Genomic DNA, 23,027 nt, shown 5'->3' on the forward strand with positions numbered 1-23,027 from the left:
AAGTTCAGACAGAACCAGATATCACCATGACAACACACGATTAGAAGAGAAAAGAAAAAAAACGTCTGCCACTTGTAATTTTATTTCCTCCTGCTCCTTGGGGACCTCTGGCCTCCCTACCAAGGCCATTAACACTCACTAATCTCCTCGTTTCATAAGAACATAAGTCATATCGGTTTAGGTCCAAGTCCACCCCTGATGATCCCCTTTAACCTTAGTCAGCTCTTTTTTAAGTCAAATTTTTTGGTTGTTGTTTGGTTGATTTTTCATGTATTTATTTGTTTATTTGGCTGTGCTGCGACTTAGCTGCAGTATGCAGGCTCAGTAGTTGTGTGCATGGGCTTAGTGGCAGATGGGATCTTAGTTCCCTGACCACGTATTGAACCCACATCCTTTGCATTGCAAGGCAGATTCCTAACCACTGGGGACCATGAAAATCCCCCTTAATCATCTATTTAAAGGCCCTGTCTCCAAAGAGAGTCACATTCAGAGGTACTGTAGGTTAGGGCTTCAAAAGATATGTTTTGAGGGGACATAATTCATCCATAACACCAAGGGTTACTAGACATTGCAAGACAGCATTCACCCAGAAAGGCCACTTTCCTAATCCACCCACCCCAGAGGGCAGGGAATATTTTTCTAGTTTATCAACCCAGAGGAGCTACCATTTTCTAATTCCCACAAAAGCACCATGTATAAAAAAATATATTGGGAACAGCCCTCAAGTGTTGTTCAGTGTAGACCCACAGCCTGAACTCCAGGAGAAAAGGATTCCCACACATGCTCAAGGGTCAATAAGCCATTAAAAAAATGGGGACTCAGCTTAGAGTCCACTGAAGGGCTTCTGAGTCCCCATTCTGGTAAAAGACTTGGGGGGTGTTTTCTGTCAAAGTCCATAGCTTTCATCAGATTCTCAGAATGATTTGTGACTCCCTAGAAGGTTATTTTGGAGAAGGAAATGGCAACCCACTCCAGTGTTCTTGCCTGGAGAATCCCAGGGACGGTGGAGCCTGGTGGGCTGCCGTCTTTGGGGTCGTACAGAGTCGGACACAACTAAAGTGACTTAGCAGCAGTAGCAGAAGGTTATTTAACTTATATGCAGAGTATATCAGTTTTGTAGACATGTGACACTTTTCTGAGTCGCTAAAAGGTACTCACCTAGGTGTGCAGACAGGCAAGGACTGAGGTTGGGTTAAAACATCTCAAAGCAGTACAGCTGGTAGCCTTTCCTTCTCCCGATCCCGAGCCCCCATGCCCAAATGAATCCTGAGATATGGGTAGGAAACCAATAAGATATTGCACGTAGAAAGGTAAAAGAAAAAGAAATAAACAACATTGACTCTGTATAGGATCTACTATGTGCAAGATAGACTAAATGCCAGATGAGGGGCATAAATTTTCTAGTGACAATGATACTTAGGAAGACATGTCCTTTTCCCCCTTTTCAAATGAAGAAATAAATATTTGAGAAATGAGTAACTTACCCAAGATCACATGAGTTTCAAGCCAGAATTTACAACTAATCTGCTGGATCCCTCTTCACTGCCCTGTGATGTGGTGCAAAACAGGCACTCATTCATCCATTCGTTCATTCTTTCCCCTCATGTTGAGCTAGGGTCTCAGCAGAGGAACATAGTGTGTATGAGAGAATATGTGTGTAAACAGAATAATGGAAACCTGAAGACAGGGACCCTAACCCCTGACCTCTTTCTAAACCACCTCTCTTCTCTGCCAGTTCATCATTTCAGGATCCCTCTCGGTGTTGGCAGAAAAGCACTCACGATCTTCTTGTCTGGTAAGTCACATCCTGGGACTGACTCTCCCAGCTGGGGACCTATAGGAAAGACACACCAGGGGGAAAAGAAGATTACTCCTTCCCTCATCCACGCACCTACTCATAACCAGACATGGGGCTCTGACACATTGTTGTTCAGTCACTCAGTTGTGTCCAACTCTTTGTGATCCCCATGGACTGCAGCATGCCAGGCTTCCCTATCCTTCACTATCTCCCGGAGTTTGCTCAGACTCATGTCCCTTGAGTTGATGATGCCATCCAACCATCTCATCCTCTCCTGCCCCTTCTCCTCCTGCCCTCAGTCTTTCTCAGCATCAGGGTTGTTTTTTTTCCAATTAGTTGGCTCTTTGGCCAAAGTATTGGAGTTTAAGCTTCAGTATCAGTCCTTCCAATGAATATTCAGAGTTGATTTTCTTTAGGATTGATGGGTTTGATCTCCTTGCAGTCCAAGGGACTCTCAAGAGTCTTCTCCAGCACCACAGTTCAAAAGCATCAATTCTTCTGACACTTGCTCACACATAATCATAGGGCCACATGAACCTGACCAGAATTCCAAAAAGGAAAATGTCTAGAGGACTTAGGGGAGGGGAGGGCAACACAGCCACATTAGTTAGGGCATCAGAGAGTGGAGAGAAAGAATAGCTTCCCAAGGACGTTCTTACAGGATGAGGCACAGAGCTCTCAGGAGCTCAGGGCTCCCCCACAGCTGAGCAGCACACAGAGCGGGACCCCGTTTCTTCAGGACAGCCAAGGAGGCTCAGGCACCTGCCTCTCTAAGGAATCCAGCCAAAGGAGCTCTGTAAATCAGCATGGACAAGGCTTCATGGTCCCCTAGCAGTATGCCCAGAAAGTACCCTGGTTCCTCTTAAAAGCAGGTTATCTAGCCTAAGAGGCTTCAAGATAGCCAGGTCCCTATACGAGAGGAAATCTATTTGAAAATCTCCAAAGGAAAGCTCAAAATTTATGGGCATGTCTATTTGCACCTGGGCTTTCCTAAGTGGCTCAACAGTAAAGAATATGCCTATCAAAGCAGAAGACATGGGTTCGATTCCTGGGTCAGAAAGATCCCCTGGAGAAGGAAAGGGCAACTCACTCCAGTATTCTTGCCTGGGAATTCCCATGGACAGAGGAGCCTGGGGGACTACAGTCCATGGAGTCACAAAGAGTCAGACATGACTGAAGCGACTAGACAACAACAGCTTTCTGCATGTGGCCCAGAATCATGGGCCACCAGAGCCTGTCACATTCCAAGATACCAGAGATTGATCTTCCTGCCCATCTCCTATGGGATAAAAGGATGAGTGTTTCCCAAAGATTATTCTTGGGGACACTTGTCCAATGACATACTCTGTGAAGATGGGTAGGTAAACTTGGAGAGATTTCTATTTATTAGCACCGTCTCCCCCTCCCCCTCCCCCCCCGCCCCCGCCCCCCGGAAGATCCATAATCCTTGTTAAAGGCTCTTATAGGTCCTGCAGCAAAGACCTGTTTAATTTTGTTTAACTTAACTTTGTTTCAAAGGTAATTTAGCCCCAAAACTTTCTGTTAAAAAAAATTAAATAAAAAAACTTTTAAAATATTTATTTACTTTCGGTTTCCCTGGGTCTTTGTTACCTGACAAGGGCTTTTTCCCTAGTTGCAGCGGGAGGGCTTCTCACTGCAGTGGCTTCTCTTGTTGCAGAGCACCGGGCTCTAGGCTCACAGGCTTCAGTAGTTGTGGTGCATGGGCTTAGTTGCTTTGCGACATGTGGGATCTTCCCAGACCAGGGATGGAACCCACATTTCTTGCATTGGCAGGTGGATTCTTTTACCACTGAGCTACCAGGGAAAACCCAGCCACACTCCTTTCTGCACAAAACACTGCCTTGTTTGCGGCAGAACTAAGATTCTGGGAAATCCTGTTAGGAAAGGCAGTACTAAGATTCTGGGAAATCCTGTTAGGAAATATTTGTTGAGTCGCTGGTCATCTCAGTTACAGTGGTTTTCCTCTCCCACTCTGACCTTTTGTATCTTTTTCAGCTGAATAGCAGCGTGGGCTTTAACATCGTCAGTGCAATCTTCTCCATGGTTGGAATCACACTCTTCATCGTAGAGTTAATTATCAACAGTACCTACATCTACCCTTGGTATGATCCTCCCTCTCACACCTGGGGCAGGGTGAGTATCCCTCCTGACCATTGCCCCCCTCGGTTCCACCTTAGTTTGGTTTAGAAATTGTTGGAAAGGGCCTGACATGTATGTTTTTGAAATATGGTTTTCCCAGGATATATGCCTAATAGTGGGATTGCTGGGTCATGTGGTTGTTCTATTTTTAGTTTTTTAAGGACCTTCCATACCTATTTATATTCCTACCAACAGTGCAAAAGGATTCCCTTTTCTCCATACCCTCTCTAGCATTTATTTGTAGATTTTTTGATGATGGTCATTCTGAATGGTGGGAGGGGATACCTGATGGTAGTTTTGATTTGCATTTCTCTAATAATTAATGATGTTGAACATCTTTTCAAGTGCCTCTTGACCATCTGTGAGTCTTCTTTGGAGAAATATCTATTTAGGTCTTCTGCCCATTTTTTGATTGGGTTGTTCATTTTTTTTTCATTAAGCTGCATGAGCTGTTTGTATATTTTTGAGATTAATCCTTTGACCATTACTTCACTTGCAAATATTTTCTCCCATTCTGAAGGTTGTCTTTTTGGCTTATTTACAGTTTCCTTTGCTATGCAAACTTTTTAAGTTTAATTAGGTCCATTTGCTTATTTTTGTTTTTATTTTCATTCCTCTAGGAGGTGGGTCAAAAAAATCTTGCTGTAACTTACATCAAAGAGTGTTTTTCCTATGCTTTCCTCTAAAAGCTTTATAGTGTCCAGCCTTACAGTTAGGCCTTTAATCCATTTTGAGTTGATTTTTGTGTATGGTGTTAGGTAGTGTTCTAATTTCATTCTTTTATATACTGCTATCCGGTTTTCCAAGCACCACTTATTGAAGAGACTTTCTTGTCTCCATTGTATGTTCTTGCTTCTTTTGTAATAGAATAGGTGACCATAGGTATGTAGGTTTATCTCTGGGCTTTCTGTCCTATACCATTGATCTATATTTCTGTTTTTTGTGCCAGTACCATACTGTCTTGATTACTGTAGCTTTGCAGTATAGTCTGAAATCAAGAAGCCTGATTCCTCCAGCTCTGTTTAAAAAGACACATGTATCCCAATGTTCATTGTAGCACTGTTTACAATAGCCAGGACATGAAAACAACCTAAGTGTCCACTGACAGATGAATGAATAAAGAAGACATGGTGCATTTACACAATAGAATATTACTCAGCCGTGAAAAAGAATGAAATTGAGTCATTTGTAGAGATATGGATGGACCTAGAGTCTGTCTTAAAGAGTAAAGTAAATCAGAAAGAGAAAAATGCATATCATATATTAACACATATATGTGGAGTCTGGAAAAATGGTACATATCAATCTAGTTCCCAGGGCAGGCATACAGAAGCAGATGTAGAGAATGGATGTGTGGGCACTGGGCAGGAAAGGGAGGGTGAAATGAATTAGGAGACCAGTTTGCTATAAATACACTGGACTTGCCGATAGCAATACACTACTGTGTATAAAATAGTTAGCTAGTGGAAACCTGTGGTATAGCAGAGAGCTCAGTTCAGTGCTCTGTGATGAGCTAGATGGGTGAGGTGTCGGGGGAGGGATGCCCAAGAAGGAGGATATGTGTATGTTTACAGCTGATTCACTTTGTTGTACAGCAGAAACTAACAGAGCATTGTAAGGCAATTATATTCCAATAACAAAAAGAAGAAAGGGCCCACCAACCAACCCTGTCCTCCAAGTGTGGTAAGAATTGAAACAGAGTTTAAAGTCTCTGATCATTCTTAGTTTCTACTTTTGTAAAAGAGTGTCTACCATATGACACTGTTAGGAAGTTTTTTAATTTATAATTTCATTTATGTAATTATACATTTAATGCATATGTACCTGCCAACCTGCCTCTACTCACTTTTTTGCCTTCCTCCCCATCACTAGGGACAAGGAGTCAGTAAAGATTTTCTGTAAAGGGTGAGAGAGTAAATATCTAAGTCTTTGCAGGCCATCTGGTCTTTATTGCAACTACTCCACCCTATCTTGTAGTGGGAGCGCAGCCATAGAAAATACAGAAACAAATGAGCTTGACTATGTGCTGATAAAACTTTATTGACAAAAATAGGCAACAGGCAGGATGCAACCATAATTTGCCAACCTGTGCTTTACACCAGCGCCATCCAATAGAAATAGGACATGAGCCATGAATATGATTTTGAATTTTCTAGTCATCATCCTAAAAGGGGGGAATAAATGAAATTAATTTTAATAATATGTTTTATTTAATCCAATATATTCAAATGTCATTTCAACATGTAATTCATGTAAAAAATTATCTTTATATTTCATATTTGAGATATGAAGTGTTTGAAATCCACGGTGTATTTTGCACTTGCAGCCTAGCCACATCTCAAGTGTTCAACAGCCACACAGGGCTCATGGCTGCTGGATACAAGAAACCAGCTATAGATGAGTCTCGTGTAAATTCAACCTCTCCATCTGTACAGCAGAGTTCATCTCCTCCCCCTCCTCACGGCCTTTCTTCTATATCAGCCATTCTCCCCTTTGACTGGAGCTTTCCCATCAGCATATGAAGATGCTTTTGTTCCCTCCATTGTAAAAAACCAACCAACCTTCTCTCAGGCCAGATACCACTCTATCTCTCCGGTCCTCTTTGCAGAAAAATCCTAAAAAGATTTGTCTGCCCTCACTGTCTCCAACTCTCTCTCCTCTTACATTTGCTCTTGAGCCGACTCTAATCAGACTTTCTGCTTCACTTCTCCAAAAACTTCCTATGCTCTAAGTCCCCAGTCAGGACTCCTCTGTGATGGATGTCTCACGGTGTCCAGGCTGCACCCTGCAGCTGGTCCTCCTCTTCTCTCTCTCCTCCCTCTCCTTTGCTGGTTCTACTCTTTTTCCCAGTCTCCTAGGCTGTCCTTGGTCCTCTTTTTCCCCCCTGCTTGCACTACCTTGGCAATTTCATCTGATGTTAACCACAAATACCTTCTACAGAGTAAAGAGCACCAACCCAAATCTCTCTCCCATACTCCAGTCTCTTGTGATCAACTGTCCACACAACGTTTTGAAATGAATGTATCCAACTCTCTTCTCCAGATTTTACTTCCCAGACCTTCCCTTGGATTTCCTTATCCCGGTTGATGACAACTGTGTCTTTCCAGTCACTCAGGATAAACCTTGGAGTAATCATTGACCCTCTCTTTCTCTCACGCCTCCCTGCCAGTTCCTCAGGGAATCCTGTTGGCTCTACCTTTAAAATGCATCCAGCATCCAACCATTTTCACCAGTTCCTCCAGTTCCTCTCTGGCCAGAGTCACCATGACCTCTCAGCTTCCTAATGATAACACCTAGGCTCTTGGCCTTCCCCAGTCAATCGAAATTGACTAGAGGTCAGACAAGAAATTCAAGCAAGGCTTTATAGGGGCCCCTGTTGCAGCAGGATGTGAGCGAGGACAAACAACAGGTTCCCCTGCTTGCTGGGAGGGTGGGAGGGTGGGGGGCGGGCAGGGTAAGCTTGTTCCTTGCATGAGGTGAGCGTAGGACTTCCCAAGTGTCTCAGGGGTAAAGAACCCACCTGCCAGTGCAGGAGATATGGGTTCCATCCCTGGTTTGGGAAAATGCCCTGGAGAAGGAAATGCAACCCACTCCATTACTTTTGGCTGGAAAATCTCATGAACAGAGAAGCTTAGTGGGCTACAGTCCGTAGGATCGCAAAAGAGTCAGACGTGACTTAGCGACTAAACAACAGGAGTGTGTCCAGGGGTTGGGCCAGAGGGGTGGCTTTGGTGTTTTGCCCACCCCCCAGGTGGTGTTGTGCGCCTTGAGCATGTGCAGTATGCTGCTGTTGCTCCTAACACCCTGGTTTTACTCCAGGCTCTTCAGAAGTGGCAGTTGGGATTTTTGGTTTGTTTGTATCTTTTGTCCATAATTTTGCCCCAACTGAATATGCAAACAGTTATTTTTAGTCCCATGTAGTTTCTTTGTCGGAGAAGGCAATGGCAACCCACTCCAGTACTCTTGCCGGGAAAATCCCATGGACGGAGGAGCCTGGTAGGCTACAGTCCATGGGGTCGCACAGAGTCGGACACGACTGAAGCGACTTAGCAGCAGCAGCAGTTTCTTTGTAGTTTGTTGTTCAGGAAGAGGTGCGTCCAGGTACAAGCATTGCTGCAGAGGGTCCCAGATCTCAGCCTGTTTCACTAACCACTCTCCCTGCTCCTCCCTTGTCTCCTTACAGCTGTAAGGACAGTAACTAGAGTGAGAGTGAGCCTTTCTGAGATGTATACTTCTCTGCTCAAAACCTGCCACTGCTCCCATTTTACTCACACACACCAAAAAAAAGGCCAGTGTCCTTACAGGAGCCTAAAGATGCTGGCCTCTGTGGCCCCTGACCCCACCCTCTGGCTCTCCCCACTTGAACCACACTGACCTCCTTGATGTTTCCGCAAAACACCAGGCATGTTTCCATCTTCAAGCTTGGAGAGTTTCCTCGTCTATTCCCCCAGCCCCCTGGTCCTTCAGGCTGTTTCTTAGTAACCACCTTCTCAAAGAGACCCACCTGAATGACAGAACGAGCGCACTTAAAAGCATCACCTACACTATCCCAGGATCCTTCTCTCCCACATCCCCAATTTACTTCCCAGTAGCCTTACCATCATCTGACGAATTCTGCAATTTACTTGTCTGTTGTATTTCATGCTTTGGAGAAGGCAATGGCACCCCACTCCAGTACTCTTGCCTGGAAAATCCCATGGACAGAGGAGCCTGGTAGGCTGAAGTCCATGGGGTCACTAAGAGTCGGACATGACTGAGAGACTTCACTTTGGAGAAGGAAATGCATTGGAGAAGGAAATGGCAACCCACTCCAGTGTTCTTGCCTGGAGAATCCCAGGGATGGGGTAGCCTGGTGGCCTGCCGTCTATGGGATCGCACAGAGTCGGACACAACTGAAGCGACTTAGCAGCAGTAGCAGCAGCATATTTCACGCTTACTGTCTCCTCCCACTAGAATATAAGCTTCATAAGGGCAGGGACATTTTTCTGTTTCATTCACTGCCCTGTCTCAAATACCCAGGTCCATGTCTGGAACATAATTGACAGTTCATAACCATTTGTCAAATCAAGTAAATGTGCCTGGCCTGGCCTATACTCGGTAAATAGAAACCATTAATTGTTATTTGTTTTGATCAGAAGTCCTTCCCAAGACTTTTGTCTCCAAGATTTGTGAGAAAAGCCTCTCCCCAGAGAACCTATCGACCATGCCCATGTCTTTTATCAAAAGTATCTTGAGTTTCTCCCTTTCTGGAAACACTTTATGGCTCCCAGTTGCTTTAGGATTAAAGTCTAAATTCCTCGGCCAGGTATTTATTGCTGCCCAGAGACCTGGTTCCAGCTCTGTGTGCCCTGCTGCTCACTTCCCTTCCAATCCCTTGCTCCCCCGAACCTCTTGCTCCTCCCCCCCCACCCCCCCAGCCATCACCCTGAGAGGCAGGCACTGAAGAATGCTCGTGTCTTTTCTTCTGGGAAACAGGAGGCGTGGAGTGCTCATTGTAAGAAATGAGGAGGCAGGTGCAGGTTGAAGAGCTGAGGGAGTGGAGATGGGTGGGAGGGGAAGAGGCTCAGGAAAGACTAAACCACGCAGCACTGCCAGTGCCCTGGAGTGGAGGCTGCAGGAACTTCAAGTCAGAAAACTTGGCTTCTGATCTTGGTTCTGCCCATTTCTGATCTCAGAAGGAGAGCTCCTCCCACCCCAGTTGCCCACCCCACCCTCAGACCTCAGGCCTGGCATCTGAACAAGAAGAGCTGGACTTCATCTTTGGAAATGATGACCCAAGGGATGGGGTGCTCCAGGAGCTCGACAAGCATTAATTAATACCCATCAAATGATACATGTCTAAACTCTGTGTGTGCGCTCAGTAGCTCACTCATGTCCGACTCTTTGTGACTCCATGAACTATAGTCCACCAGGCTCCTGTCTCCATGGGATTTCCCAGGCAAGAATACTGGAGTGGGTTGCCATTTCCTTCTCCTGGAGAATCTTCCCGACCCAGGGATGAAACTCATGTCTCTTGCGTGTCCTTCATTGGCAGGCACTGGCAGATTCTTTACCACTAAACCACCACTTGGGAAATCCATCTAAGCTGCTTGAAGGACCCCTTTTCCATGACGGGTTTTCTTTGTAAAAGAATTGTTTTTAAAACAACTTTAGAAAGGACCAGAATCATTTGAAAACACTTCCTTCCTGAAACTCTGTGATTCTTTGACTAAGACCTCATCATCCCACCTTTCCAGTTGCTTGGACCACCCTTTTCTACCCCCACCCTCTCTAACTCACGTAGGGTGAATTCCATCTCTCGCTCTCCTCAGTACCCTCGAGACACCTTTCCCCCCACTCTTTTATAGCTCTTACTCTGTCTGATGTGGATTGTAATTATCCACATCCGTATCTGTCTCCCTTATTCAACTGTGCCTCTTGGGATGCTTCTCTGAGCCCTTTGTATCAAACAGATATTTAGTAAATACTTGCTAAATTGAGAGGGAGGCAAAGGAAAGAAGGAAAGACGGGGCCTCTCCAAAAGGGAGAATTCTCTGAGCAGCTGACTCTCACCTGTGTCATTTCAAAATTATAATCAATAACATATATTTGGTACCTACTACCATGTACTGTGCACTTTTACTTTCATATTTAGTATTTCGTGTGATTGGAATCCATATGGCAGTTGGGGCCATTCAGCCCTGTTCTTTGAGATGAAAATAGATTCTGCTCAAACTCTCTCCCCAGGCACAGTGGGAGACCCCATTCTCCTGGGTAATCTTGGAGAATAGCAAGGAGGGGGCTTGGATTTCCCCAGGTCCTTAGGTGAAATCTATTTTTGCTGAACTAGTTCAAATTTGGGGGCCTTTCACTCACTCTTTTTTCCCAAGCCTAAGACAGCCCCAATTACTTGCCTCTACAAAATGGCACTGTCACAGCCAAGAGAATGACCTGAGTAGCTGACTTTCTCTAAAAGTTCAGAGAAATGGTAGAGGTTTACATCAGAACCTAGGAAACTACTGATTCCTGAAGATTAGATACTCCTGTTTTGTGAAGTGTCATCTTTTCATGAGATGCCTTTTTCTGCAGCTGCCACCTTGCCACCACCTTGCTCAGTCCCATCTTTCTCCTCTACCCATATTGCTTCTCTCTGTGGCTTGTCCATACTCCCAAATTTCTATTCACTTCCTACACAGAACAGTTCCACTGTTTCACTGTCTTAACTCCAGACCATACCCTCAGGTCCCTGACAGCTGAAGCAAGTGTCAAGGGGTTTCCCTAGACAGTGACTATCCTCTCTTTTAGGGCAGCATTGCTAGTAAGTGTTAAGATAAAATTTGTTTCACAGACACACTTGGCCTTCACAAAAACCCAGTGAGGTATTTTCCCCACAAAGCTGAGATGAGGTTAGGGGACTTCATCAAAGCCATAGAGATGGCCACTGCAGAGTCAGAGCTCAGACTCCCAGACATGCACTCAGGTCCTCCTGGTCCATTCTGGTTCCAGGTCCCTGGAATGGCCGTTTCTGGTTTGCTGCTCATCTTCTGCATCCTGGAGGTGTTCATTGCAAGTATATCTGCCCACTTTGGCTGCCAGCTGACCTGCTACCAAACCAACAACGTAAGTCCCAGAGGCTCCTCGGAGGATGGGAAGAGGTCCCAAAGAGGGTGGAGACTAGAAGGTTCATCCTACTCCCCTTCCTGCCCAGGAACAGGAGGGCTCCCTTGGTACCTAAAGGCATGCCCAGTCCTTCTTGCTTCATCACTGGTACACTTTCTGTTTGCCTGTGTTTTCCAGGTGGGCGTGGTCATCCCAAATGTCTATGTGACAAACCCAGCGGTCATCCCAGAACCAGAGAACTCGCCACCAAATTATTCTGATGTCCCGCGTGACAAATAAGCAAACCCAAATGTTCTAGAAGCATTTTTCACTGGAACCCAAAAGAATACCTCCCTTGTTTGGGCTCCTGAAACCAGATTCTTCCTTCCCTGACAATCTAAAGGAAATATCTCTCCAATGGCGTGCATTCCTGGACTTCATTCCATTCAGCCTGGTAGTTGTTCTGTTCTTCTTTCAAAGAGTAGACAGGAATTTAAATGGATTTTAACAAGAAAAGGTCCTCCCTAGGGCATGCATGCATGGGTGCCTTTGTGCCACACCTGTCTAGACAACCCTACCTTCATTCTTTCAATTATTCATTCATTTAATAAAAATGCACTGAGGATTTGATATGTTTAAGGCTCTAGTCACAGCAAAAGGAGGGTGAACACTGGGGAACACAACTGCCCTTGACCTCAAGGAAATTCTGCCCTCAGAAGAGAGGACAATATACAAGCAATTTTCTCTGACCTGGAGAAGAAATGTGGGATAAGAAGCAAGAGAACAGACAGGGATCTGATTTAGTCTGGCAGTGAATCAAAAAGGAATGTGGAAAGCATTGATTGTAACAACATGTATGAACCTAAAAATGATCTTACTAAGTGAAGAAGTCAGACAGAGAAAGACAAATATCATATATTACTCATATGTGGAATATAATTTTAAAAATTGATACAAATGAATTTATTTCCAAACCAGAAACAGACTTACAGATATCAAAAACAAACTTTTGGTAACCAAAGGAGAAAGGTGGCAGGGAGAGATAAATCAGGAGCTTGGGATGAACATTCACACATTGCTACATATAAATAGATAGATAACCAGCAAGGACCTACTGTATAGCACAGGGAACTCTACTCAGTACTCTCAATAACCTATCTGAGAAAAGAATCTGTAAAAAGAATGAATATGTGTGTATGTATAACTGATTCACTTTGCTGTATACCTGAAACTAACACAACACTGTACATCAACTGTACTCCAAAATTTTTTTTTAATTAAAAATAATAAAAGGAATGAGGAAAGCAGAGAACAAGGCAAGTTGAGGAAGCAAAATTTTTAGTGCAATAAGGAAGCCTACTGTGTGGGGAAGATCTTTGGAAAGAGTGAGTTACCCACTAAACTGATCAATCCCTTTTCTTTGCTGTTATAACCGATGCAATAGAGCTCAATAGTCAACATTGTCTTATGACAGCTTACAAAGTTATGAGGCTAGTACATCTTTATGTATAAAAGGACAGGGACAAATTCCTGTATGAAATGGCTGTACATTCATAACTTCTAGATGCACACATTAATTTAAATACTCTTATCCACAATGGCCACTGGCTTCCAAAAGTTTCCATGCCAATGGGTTAGAACAATTGTTCCTAAAGATCAGGTGTTCTCAAACGTCTCCCTGCTGTCAGGGAGCAGGGGAAGAAGGGGAAATTAAGGACAATTTCAAGGTTTCTGCCTCAAGTAACTGGGTGAACAGCCATTTACTCAGATGGAAAAGGCTAGAGTAATAAAAGGTTTCAGGAGAAAAGCTAAGATTTCAGTAATAGGACACTCAAGAATTTATAGGAACATCGCATTTCAGAAAGTGAAAGTGTTAGTCGCTGAATCATGTCTTGACTCTTTCCGACCCCATAGACTGTAACCCACCAGGCTCCTCTGTCCATGAAATTCTCCAGGGAAGAATACTGGGGTGGGTAGCCATTCCCTTCTCCCAGGGATCTTCCCAACCCAGCATTTCAGAGGTGGCCCCAAATTTAAAGATAACTTTTATCTGATGCTTGAATATCCCCTATAATTACCCCCATATTTACAGCATCACCCAGGAGCCCGTTAGACATGCAAATTCTTTGGCTCCACCCCAGACTTACTTAGAAATACAGCAATCTGTGTTTTAATAAGCCTGCCAGGCAATTCTGATGCCCACTCAAAATTTGAGAACCTCTTTTCAACAATATCTTCAAATATTCCTTCTAATCTTGAGCACCTTGTATAGTGGTATATATTATGATGGTGTCTCCAAAGGCAGCCAGCACCATCCTTAGACACCTCTTCTGAGAAGCTCTTCTAAAGAGTGAATGTCTAAGTGGAAACCCAGATAAAACATTCCCCAAGCTCTCACCTGGGAGACAAAATGATGACCCTTCCCCTTTAGGGCTGAACAATCAGAGACTAAATGAGATTCAGTCCCACCTATCTATTTCCCATCTAAGCTGTTGAAAAGCCCAGGTCCCTTACCTTCCCCTCGATACTTCTGCTCTCTTTCTAGCCAGGCTACACATAAGTACGTTTTCACATGTTGTAAAGTTAACTCAGGAAATGGGAGTCATCAGAAAGAGGCTGGACAGATGCAGAGGACAATTAAGGCAGGAACAGCAAGATCAGACTTTGCCCAGGAAAAAGGCCAATAAAACCGTGTAAAGGACTAATCCCTGGGCCAGTCCAATGGCTGCCAGAAGTCATTTTGCCATCAGAGAATACCCCCCAACTTCCACTGTTGAATAGCACCCAGGGATATAGATACTCGCTAATATCCATTGAATGGACTCAATCTTCTGGAGAAAAAGAATGTTTATTGAGTCAATATCTACTAAGTTATTCTTCTCAATGCCTTTTCACCTTTATTATTTCATTTCCTAATCAAACGATACAGAGTAGCATTATCTACATTTTAAGAAAAATATGAAAATCTGGGGCTCAGAAAGTATAATTTGCTCAAGTCTATTGCTCAAAATTCTCTAAGCCAGGCTTCAGCAATACATGAACTGTGAACTTCCAGATGTTCAAGCTGGTTTTAGAAAAGGCAGAGGAACCAGAGATCAAATTGCCAACATCCACTGAATCATAAAAAAAGCAAGAAAGTTCCAGAAAAACATCTATTTTGCTTTATTGACTATGCCAAAGCCTTTGACTGTGTGGATCACAGTAAACTGTGGAAAATTCTGAAAGAGATGGGAATACCAGACCACCTGATCTGCCTCTTGAGAAATCTGTATGCAGGTCAGGAAGCAACAGTTAGAACTGGACATGGAACAACAGACTGGTCCCAAATAGGAAAAGGAGTACGTCAAGGCTGTATATTGTCACCCTGCTTATTTAACTTCTATGCAGAGTACATCATGAGAAACGCTGGGCTGGAAGAAGCACGCGCTGGAATCAAGATTGCCGGGAGAAATATCAATAACCTCAGATATGCAGATGACACCACTCTTATGGCAGAAAGTGAAGAGGAACTAAAAAGCCTCTAGATGAAAGTGAAAGAGGAGAGTGAAAAAGTTGGCTTAAAGCTCAACATTCAGAAAACGAAGATCATGGCATCAGGTCCCATCACTTCATGGGAAATAGATGGGGAAACAGTGGAAACAGAGTCAGACTTTATTTTGGGGGGCTTCAAAATCACTGCAGATGGTGATTGCAGCCATGAAATTAAAAGACGCTTACTCCTTGGAAGGAAAGTTATGACCAACCTAGATAGCATATTCAAAAGCAGAGACATTACTTTGCCAACAAAGGTCTGTCTAGTCAAGGCTATGGTTTTCCAGTAGTCATGTATGGAAGTGAGAGTTGAACTGTGAAGAAGGCTGAGCGCCGAAGAAGTGATGCTTTTGAACTGTGGTGTTGGAGAAGACTCTTGAGAGTCCCTTGGACTGCAAGGAGATCCAACCAGTCCATCCTAAAGGCGATCAGTCCTGGATGTTCTTTGGAGGGAATGATGCTAAAGCTGAAACTCCAGTACTTTGGCCACCTCATTCGAAGAGTTGACTCATTGAAAAAGACTGATGCTGGGAGGGATTGAGGGCAGGAGGAGAAGGGGATGACAGAAAATGAGATGACTGGATGGCATCACTGACTCGAAGGACGTGAGTTTGAGTGAACTCCAGGAGTTGATGATGGATGGGGAAGCCTGGCATGCTGCAATTCATGGGGTCGCAAAGAGTCGGACAGGACTGAGCGGCTGAACTCTACTGAACTAAACCAGGAAATAAACCAATTGGTAAACAAATGGCAAGACAATAAAGGGAGTTTCCTCCACCAACCATCAGCCCCACACAAGGAAGGGCAAAATATCAGTAGGGCAGAGAAAGGTGCAGGAAAGCAGAACAGAAATATGCCTATGAGAGTCACTTCCTTCTGCCTCTTTTTTCACCGAATATAAAGAAACTAGTCCTCCTTTCCCTCAGTAATCCCTGCTTCCACCCCACTTCAATCACTCACTGTCAAGGTCACAACTCAACCTTGGCATTTCCATAGCTGCACCTCCTCCATAACCTGGGTTTCCCCAGCTTCCACATATCCTACTTCTCCTCCTAAGTCCTACAGTTCTCAACTCCGACTGGACCTACAACCCATCAATCTCCCATCTCTTCACTGCCCCCCGACTCCCTGCCTCCATGACTCTTACACTCCACGGTAAAATCACCAAATTCACTATCACCAAAATCAGTATCAACTCCCTGGTTCAGCTCTCACCTCAGTGTGCTATCTGACAAAATCTCAACCCTGATTTAACCCAACCAGCTGCTATTTCCTTCCTAAATAGCCATCTAGCAGTTGTGTTTCATTTCACTAATCTATACTGTTTCTCAATTTCTATGTAACTATATCATGTTTTTTCCTTTTTGACCACACAGTCTGGTGTGTGGGATCTTAGTTCCCTGACCAGGGATCAGACCTGTGGCCCCTGCATTGGAAGCATGGAGTCTTAACTACTAGACCACCAGGGAAGTCCCAGCTATGTTTTATCTTTTCCTCTCTCTGCAAACCCACGTACCTCCCTCCCCAATTCTCACCTAAGGAGCTTGCTTCCTGTTTTCTTGAGAAATCAAATGTAGTCAGAAGAGAATTACAAGCTCTGACCAAACACTAGACCTTTCTGTGACCATAGACTGCCTTCTGTCCAGTTACTATAGAGGAAATATCCAGGCTCCTTCTACCTGGCACCTGATTCCACCCCCTCATCTACACTTTCCCATTTCCTGGTTTTTCACAATCTACTGAATTATCCCCAAGAGCACCCAAACATATTATACTTTCTTCCCACTGCAAAATGAAACCCTCTTCTGACCCCAGAACCACCTGGAGATGCTGCCCTATTCCTCTACTCCTCTTTACAGAGATGATCTCCTCAAACTAATTTCTGCTTGTTGTCTCAAATTACTCTCCCATTGCCTTTTTTTTTTTTTTGCTACCCCTTAAGGCATGCAGGATCTTAGTTCCCTGAACAGGGATCAAACTCATGCCTCTTGCAATGGAAGTACAGTCTTGACCACTGGACCATCAGGGAAGTCCCTCCCATCGATTCTGAATTCGTTGTAATCATATTTTTACACCTATTCACTAGAATCATTCTTATCAAAGTCCCAATGACTCCACATTGCTAAATCTGAAACCAAAAGCTTGGCCTCTGTGCACTGATACCAAATTGAATCTTGGAGACAGAGTTTTGGTTGAAGTAAAAAAGAATAGCTTTATTGCTTTGCCAGGCAAAAGGGGACACAGGGACTCATGTCCCTCAAAAACTATGTGTTCCCACCAGGGAGAGGTTTTATAGCAATGGTTCAAGGGTGGGGTTGCTGATAAGATTAGGGTGTGTTCAGGGCTTGCACTTCCTTGGTCTCAGGTAATTTCTCAAGTCCTGCTCAGTTTCAATAGCTCCAAAAGTCTTAACACATTCCACCATTAATTTAAAAGTGTAAGTCCAAAGTCTCATCTAAATCAGCCATGGATGAGATTCCAGATGTGAACCTGTGAAATCAACCGTGTTATATGCTTCCAAATTGCAATGGTAGCACTGGCTTAGGATAAGCCTTTAAAATTGTCCTGCCATATTGCACTCAGGGCCTTTGGAGTTGGAGCAGAGGGGGAGGCAGCAGATCTCCAAAATGCCTTCTGGATCATTCTTCCATTGATGTTTTGTCATGGACAACAGATCTTGGCTCTTCTGTTTGGACATCTGACTATTGTCTTGATGAATAGCGCCTAATTTCCATTGAGATTGTCCATCTAATGTCTATCTAAACTAATCTCCTTACAATTGGTTTGGAAATTTCCTCAACCAAACCAAATCTAGTTTCATTGCTTTCAAGTTCTGCCTTCCACAAAACACCAGGTCAGGAACGTAATTCAGTCAAGTTCTTTGCCAGCACCTCCAGGATAAGATTAGACTTCTGACAGCGGCATTCAAGGCCCTGATCAAGGGCTTGCTTTTTAAGATGTTCAGTGTCAATCCTCCAGCCTGTCTGGACTCCTGCCTTTGATTTGCCACCTTCAGGCATATATGCACTCGTTCATCAAACACCAAGCCACAGCCTCTTGCAGATAAGAATCAGATCCAACCCCTTAGGGACTCAGAGCCTCATCAGGAAGGGTAGACCTATATAGAGATAACAGTAGCACAGGGATAACTAAGACCAAGGCCACTGCTGCTGCTAAGTCACGTCAGTCATGTCCGACTCTGTGCGACCCCATATATGGAAACCCACCTGGCTCCTCTGTCCCTGGGATTCTCCAGGCAAAAACACTGGAGTGGGTTGCCATTTCCTTCTCCAATGCATGAAAGTGAAAAGTGAAAAGTGAAAGTGAAGTCACTCAGTCATGTCCGACTCTTAGCGACCCCATGGACTATAGCCTACCAGGCTCCTCCATCCATGGGATTTCCCAGGCAACAGTACTGGAGTGGGTTGCCATTGCCTTCTCCGAAGACCAAGGCCACAGAGAGGTTCAAATAAAATGATGCCATGAAATTATGATGTTATGGGAGTTTGGAACAGAACAGTGTCGAGAAAGCAAACATTTCTTTTTGTTCAGTGACAGCAAATTTTCTTAAGGGGCAACTCAACTATCTTTGGATCTTTAGAGGTATGAGAAGTGAGTCCCTCCTTCCACTCAAGGGCCTGGCCAAGCTGGGGAGGCTGAAAGAGGCTGCCTCATCATGTGGGAAGAATCTATTCTGGGGGCAACACGAAGGGGCCATGAAGCCCAGGAACAGACAGAAACGAAAAGTGAGAGAAGAAGGGAGGGGGTCCTGGAAATGTGGAGGATGTCCAGGGTGCTAGAGAAAACCTGCTTTGAATTCTCTGTGCTGGGAAAGGGTTAGGGACTAAGATCAGAGACACCTACTACCCAAGGTTAAATTCGTTGCTCTGCTTTGCTGCACTGCCCCTGCTACCAAGCTTTATTCCCTACCCCCAATTTTGGTACATTTCTGCCACATGGAACTTTTTCCTGTAACTAAAGATTAAAGAAAATCATGGTCCATTTGTTTTCCAAACTGCTTGTAACAAAGTATCACAAACTGGGTGGCTTAAACAACAGAAGTGTATCACCTGCAGTTAGGTTCGTTCTTTCTGAGGATGTGATAGATGGCCAGGTCCATGCTTCTTGCCTAGCTTCTGGTGGTTTGCTGGCAATCTATAGGATTCCTGGCTTGTAGTTGTATCACCCTAGTCTCTGCTTTCATGTTCCCATCATGTTCTCCCTGTGTGTACATCTGCCTCTGTCCAAATTTGCCCTTTTTATGAGGATACCAGTCCTGCTGGATTAAAGACCATCTCAAAGACCTAATTCTAACTTGATTACTTCTGTAATGAAAGTGAAAGTGAAGTCGCTCAGTTGTGTCTGACTCTTTGCCCATGGACTGCAGCCCACCAGGCTCCTCCATCCATGAGATTTTCCAGGCAAGAATAACTGGAGTGGGTTGCCATTTTCTTCTCCAGGAGATTTTCCAGGCCAGAGAATAACAAAGTGAAAGTGAAAGTCACCAAGTCGTGTTGAGACCCCAGGCTCCTCCATCCATGAGATTTTCCAGACAGAATACTGGAGTGGGTTGCCATTTTCTTCTCCAGGAGATCTTCCCCACCCAGGGATCAAACCCAGGTCTCCCGCATTGCAGGCAGATTCTTTACCAGCTGAGCCACAAGGGAAGCCCATCTGTAATGAACCTGCCTCCAAATAAGGTTGCATTATGAGGTACTGAGCGATTGAACTGACTGGTGAGGTATTGGAGGTTGTTGTCGTTGTTCAGTTGCTAAGTTGTGTCCAACTCTTTGTGGCCCCATGGACTGCAGCATGCGAGGTTCCCTTGTCCTTCACTATCTCCCGGAGTTGGTTCAGTCATGTCCATTGAGTCAATGATGCCATCTAACCATCTCATCTTCTGTCACCCCCTTCTCCTTTTGCCTTCAATCTTTTCCAGCCTCAGGGTCTTTTCCAATGAGTCGGCTCTTTGTGTCAGGTGGCTGACGTATTGGAGCTTCAGTATCAGTGCTTCCAATGAGTATTCAGGATTGATTTCCTTATGGATTGACTGGTTTGATCTTCTTCATGTCCAAGTGACTCTAACATATTTGGGCAGCGGGATGTTGCAGAAAGAGATCTAGTTCAACCTTTAACAAAGAGCTGTGTTTCATGACTGATTTCTTTCAGGTTGGAGAAACAGCTGGAAAAGGGAGGTATGACCTAGATCAGAAATGTATAAAGCATGAAGTTGAGGCAAGAGGTGACTAAGAAAAGCGTACTCCACAACCCAAGTCCTCCAAGTTGTTGGGAGTGAGACCACAATATGTATAATGGGGCTTTAGCTAGCCCATAGTCTTGTAGAATCTGGAATCACAAAACACACCTCAGAGGACACCTAAGACAGTGGAGCACAGTTTATTACACCAGCGGGTCCAAGGGGAATCAGTTCCCAACAAGGACCCCGGATGATTTTGGAGGACTCGATTTTATACCCTCTGCTACATTACTCGGAGAAGGCAATGGCACCCCACTCTAGTACTCTTGCCTGGAAAATCCCATGAATGGAGGAGCCTGGTGGGCTGCAGTCCATGGGGTTGCTACAAGTTGGACACGACTGAGCAGCTTCACTTTCACTTTTCACTTTCCTGCATTGGAGAAGGAAATGGCAACCCACTCCAGTGTTCTTGCCTGGAGAATCTCAGGGACGGGGGCGCCTGGTGGGCTGCCATCTGTGGGGTCGCACAGAGTTGGACACAACTGAAGCAACTTAGCAGCAGCAGGAGCAGCTACATGACTGGGTACACATTAGTAAGTAGTTTTACAATGTACAGGGGTGGAAGAATTAACAATTACAACACACAGGTGCAGGCACTGTTGTTAATCTAACTGAGATAACCTGACTTTTACTTCCACTCTGTGTTTGCCATCTGTTAGGAGGGGGTTTCCTGTTTTTTCTTTAATGATGGTTAACAGGCTTCAGGCCCAGTTCTCATCCTGCCTTAAGATGGCTGACAGTCTTTAAGATGGAATTCCTCTTGCCCTCCTCCCAGCAGCCCCAACGATAGGAACCTAAAGGAAAAGCTGATCCTACAAGGCTGCAATAATCAGAACCCATCCCCAGGCAGTTGACATTTGAGTCTCAAGGAGATTTATTTTCACTGGAAAGTGTAAGGAAGTCTTCATGGAAGACAGGTTTCAAGATGTGTCTTGAAGAGTTAGTTTGCTGTTGTTCAGTTGTTCAGTTATGTCTGACTATTTAGGACCCCATGGACTGCAGCATGCCAGGCTTTCCTGTCCTTCACCATCTCCCAGTCCTTCACCATCTCCCATCTCCCATCTTCACCATGTCCATTGATTCGGTGATGCCATCCAACCATCTCATCCTCTCTCGTCCCCTTTTCCTCCTGCCTTCAATCTTTCGTAGCATCAGGGTCTTTTCCAGTGAGTCAGCTCTTCACATCAGGTGGCCTAAGTATTGGAGCTTCAGCATCAGTGTTCCAATGAATCACCAGGGTGGACATTTTAGAGGAGGAAAAAAATAATTTCCCTTTTCTACTCTTCTAAATTCTCAGCTGGAGCCCCTGAAACAAAAGACAGATTAACAAGAGAAAAACAGAAGTTTATCACATAAATTGGCTCATCACTTCATGGCAAATAGATGGGGAAACAATGGAAACAGTGGCTGACTTTATTTTTTGGGGCTCCAAAATCACTGCAGATGGTGATTGAAGCCATGAAATTAAAAGATGCTTACTCCTTGGGAGGAAAGTTATGACCAACCTAGACAGCATATTAAAAGGCAGACACATTACTTTGTCAACAAAGGTCCGTCTAGTCAAGGCTATGTTTTTTCCAGTGGTCATGTATGGATGTGAGAGTTGGACTATAAAGAAAGCTGAGCACCAAAGAATTGATGCTTCTGAACTGTGGTGTTGGAGAAGACTCTTGAGAGTCCCTTGGACTGCAAGGAGATCCAACCAGTCCATTCTAAAGGAGATCAGTCCTGGATGTTCATTGGAAGGACTGATGTTGAAGCTGAAACTCCAATACTTTGGCCACCACATGCGAAGAGCTGACTCATTGGAAAAGACCCTGATGCTGGGAAAGATTGAGGGCAGGAGAAGAAGAGGACGACAGAGGACTAGATGGTTGGATGGCATCAGCAACTCAATGGGCATGAGTCTGGGTAAACTTCGGGAGTTGGTGATGGACAGGGAGGCCTGGCGTGCTGCAGTTCATGGGGTCACAAAGAGTCAGACATGACTGAGCAACTGAACTGAACTAAACTGTGTACCTAGAAGACATGTAGTGGAAAATGAGTAACACTCAAAGTTGACTCAAAATTCAGGCTTAAATCCCATCTTCTGCTCCAGAGAAAAGAGAGGAAGATGTGAGGAGGCTGATTATGGGAGGTAAACAAGAGGACGCTTAAATGACACAGATTTAAGGTATTCCTTCTCTGCAGGAAAGAGTTTCTTGTGATTTTGTCATCCTTTCCTTCCTGGTACAGTGAGGAAGGCATCCTTACAAATGAAGTCTTCCTTTATAAAGGTATGTTTCTCTTACAAAAAGGTAACTTCTGTTTTCAGAGATTTTCCTATGTCTGCTCTTCCTCAAAGTAATCAGTCCAAAACACAGTTGACCCTTGAACAACATGGGTTTGAACTGCACAGGTACACTTATCTGCTGATCTATTTCATTGCAGTACTGCACAACCCAAGGTTGGTTAAATCCACAGATGTGGAACCTCAGATACAGAGGGTTGACTCTAAATTATACCCAATTTTCAACTATGTGGAGTGTTGGTTCTTCTAGGCCCTGAGTTGTTCAAGGTTCAACCAACTGTAATTATTATTATGCCAAAGAGGCATATTTTGGAGTAGAATTTTCTGCTACAGTGAGTGGGCTGCTCACATCTGGTGGCTAAAGTATTGGAGCTTCAGCTTCAACATCAGTCCTTCCAATGAATGTTCAGGAC

General features: G+C 44.4%; 1 protein-coding gene across 4 annotated transcripts in view; it reads left to right on the forward strand.

Moving 5' to 3' along the window:
- MS4A8 (membrane spanning 4-domains A8) overlaps positions 1-12,166 on the forward strand; it is a 17,755-nt gene extending 5,589 nt beyond the window's left edge. For all 4 annotated transcript variants that reach the window (XM_061406498.1, XM_061406495.1, XM_061406496.1 and 1 more), the window contains exons 5-8: positions 1,736-1,795; positions 3,815-3,952; positions 11,444-11,557; positions 11,735-12,166. In XM_061406498.1, the coding sequence (XP_061262482.1) occupies positions 1,736-1,795; positions 3,815-3,952; positions 11,444-11,557; positions 11,735-11,836 (414 nt within the window). In that variant the 3' untranslated portion in view covers positions 11,837-12,166. The remainder of the gene's footprint in view (positions 1-1,735; positions 1,796-3,814; positions 3,953-11,443; positions 11,558-11,734) is intronic.
- The last annotated feature ends 10,861 nt before the right edge of the window (positions 12,167-23,027 follow it).

The sequence above is a fragment of the Bos javanicus genome, chromosome 29 (genome assembly GCF_032452875.1).
Source record: "Bos javanicus breed banteng chromosome 29, ARS-OSU_banteng_1.0, whole genome shotgun sequence".
In the NCBI taxonomy this organism is placed as follows: domain Eukaryota; kingdom Metazoa; phylum Chordata; class Mammalia; order Artiodactyla; family Bovidae; genus Bos; species Bos javanicus.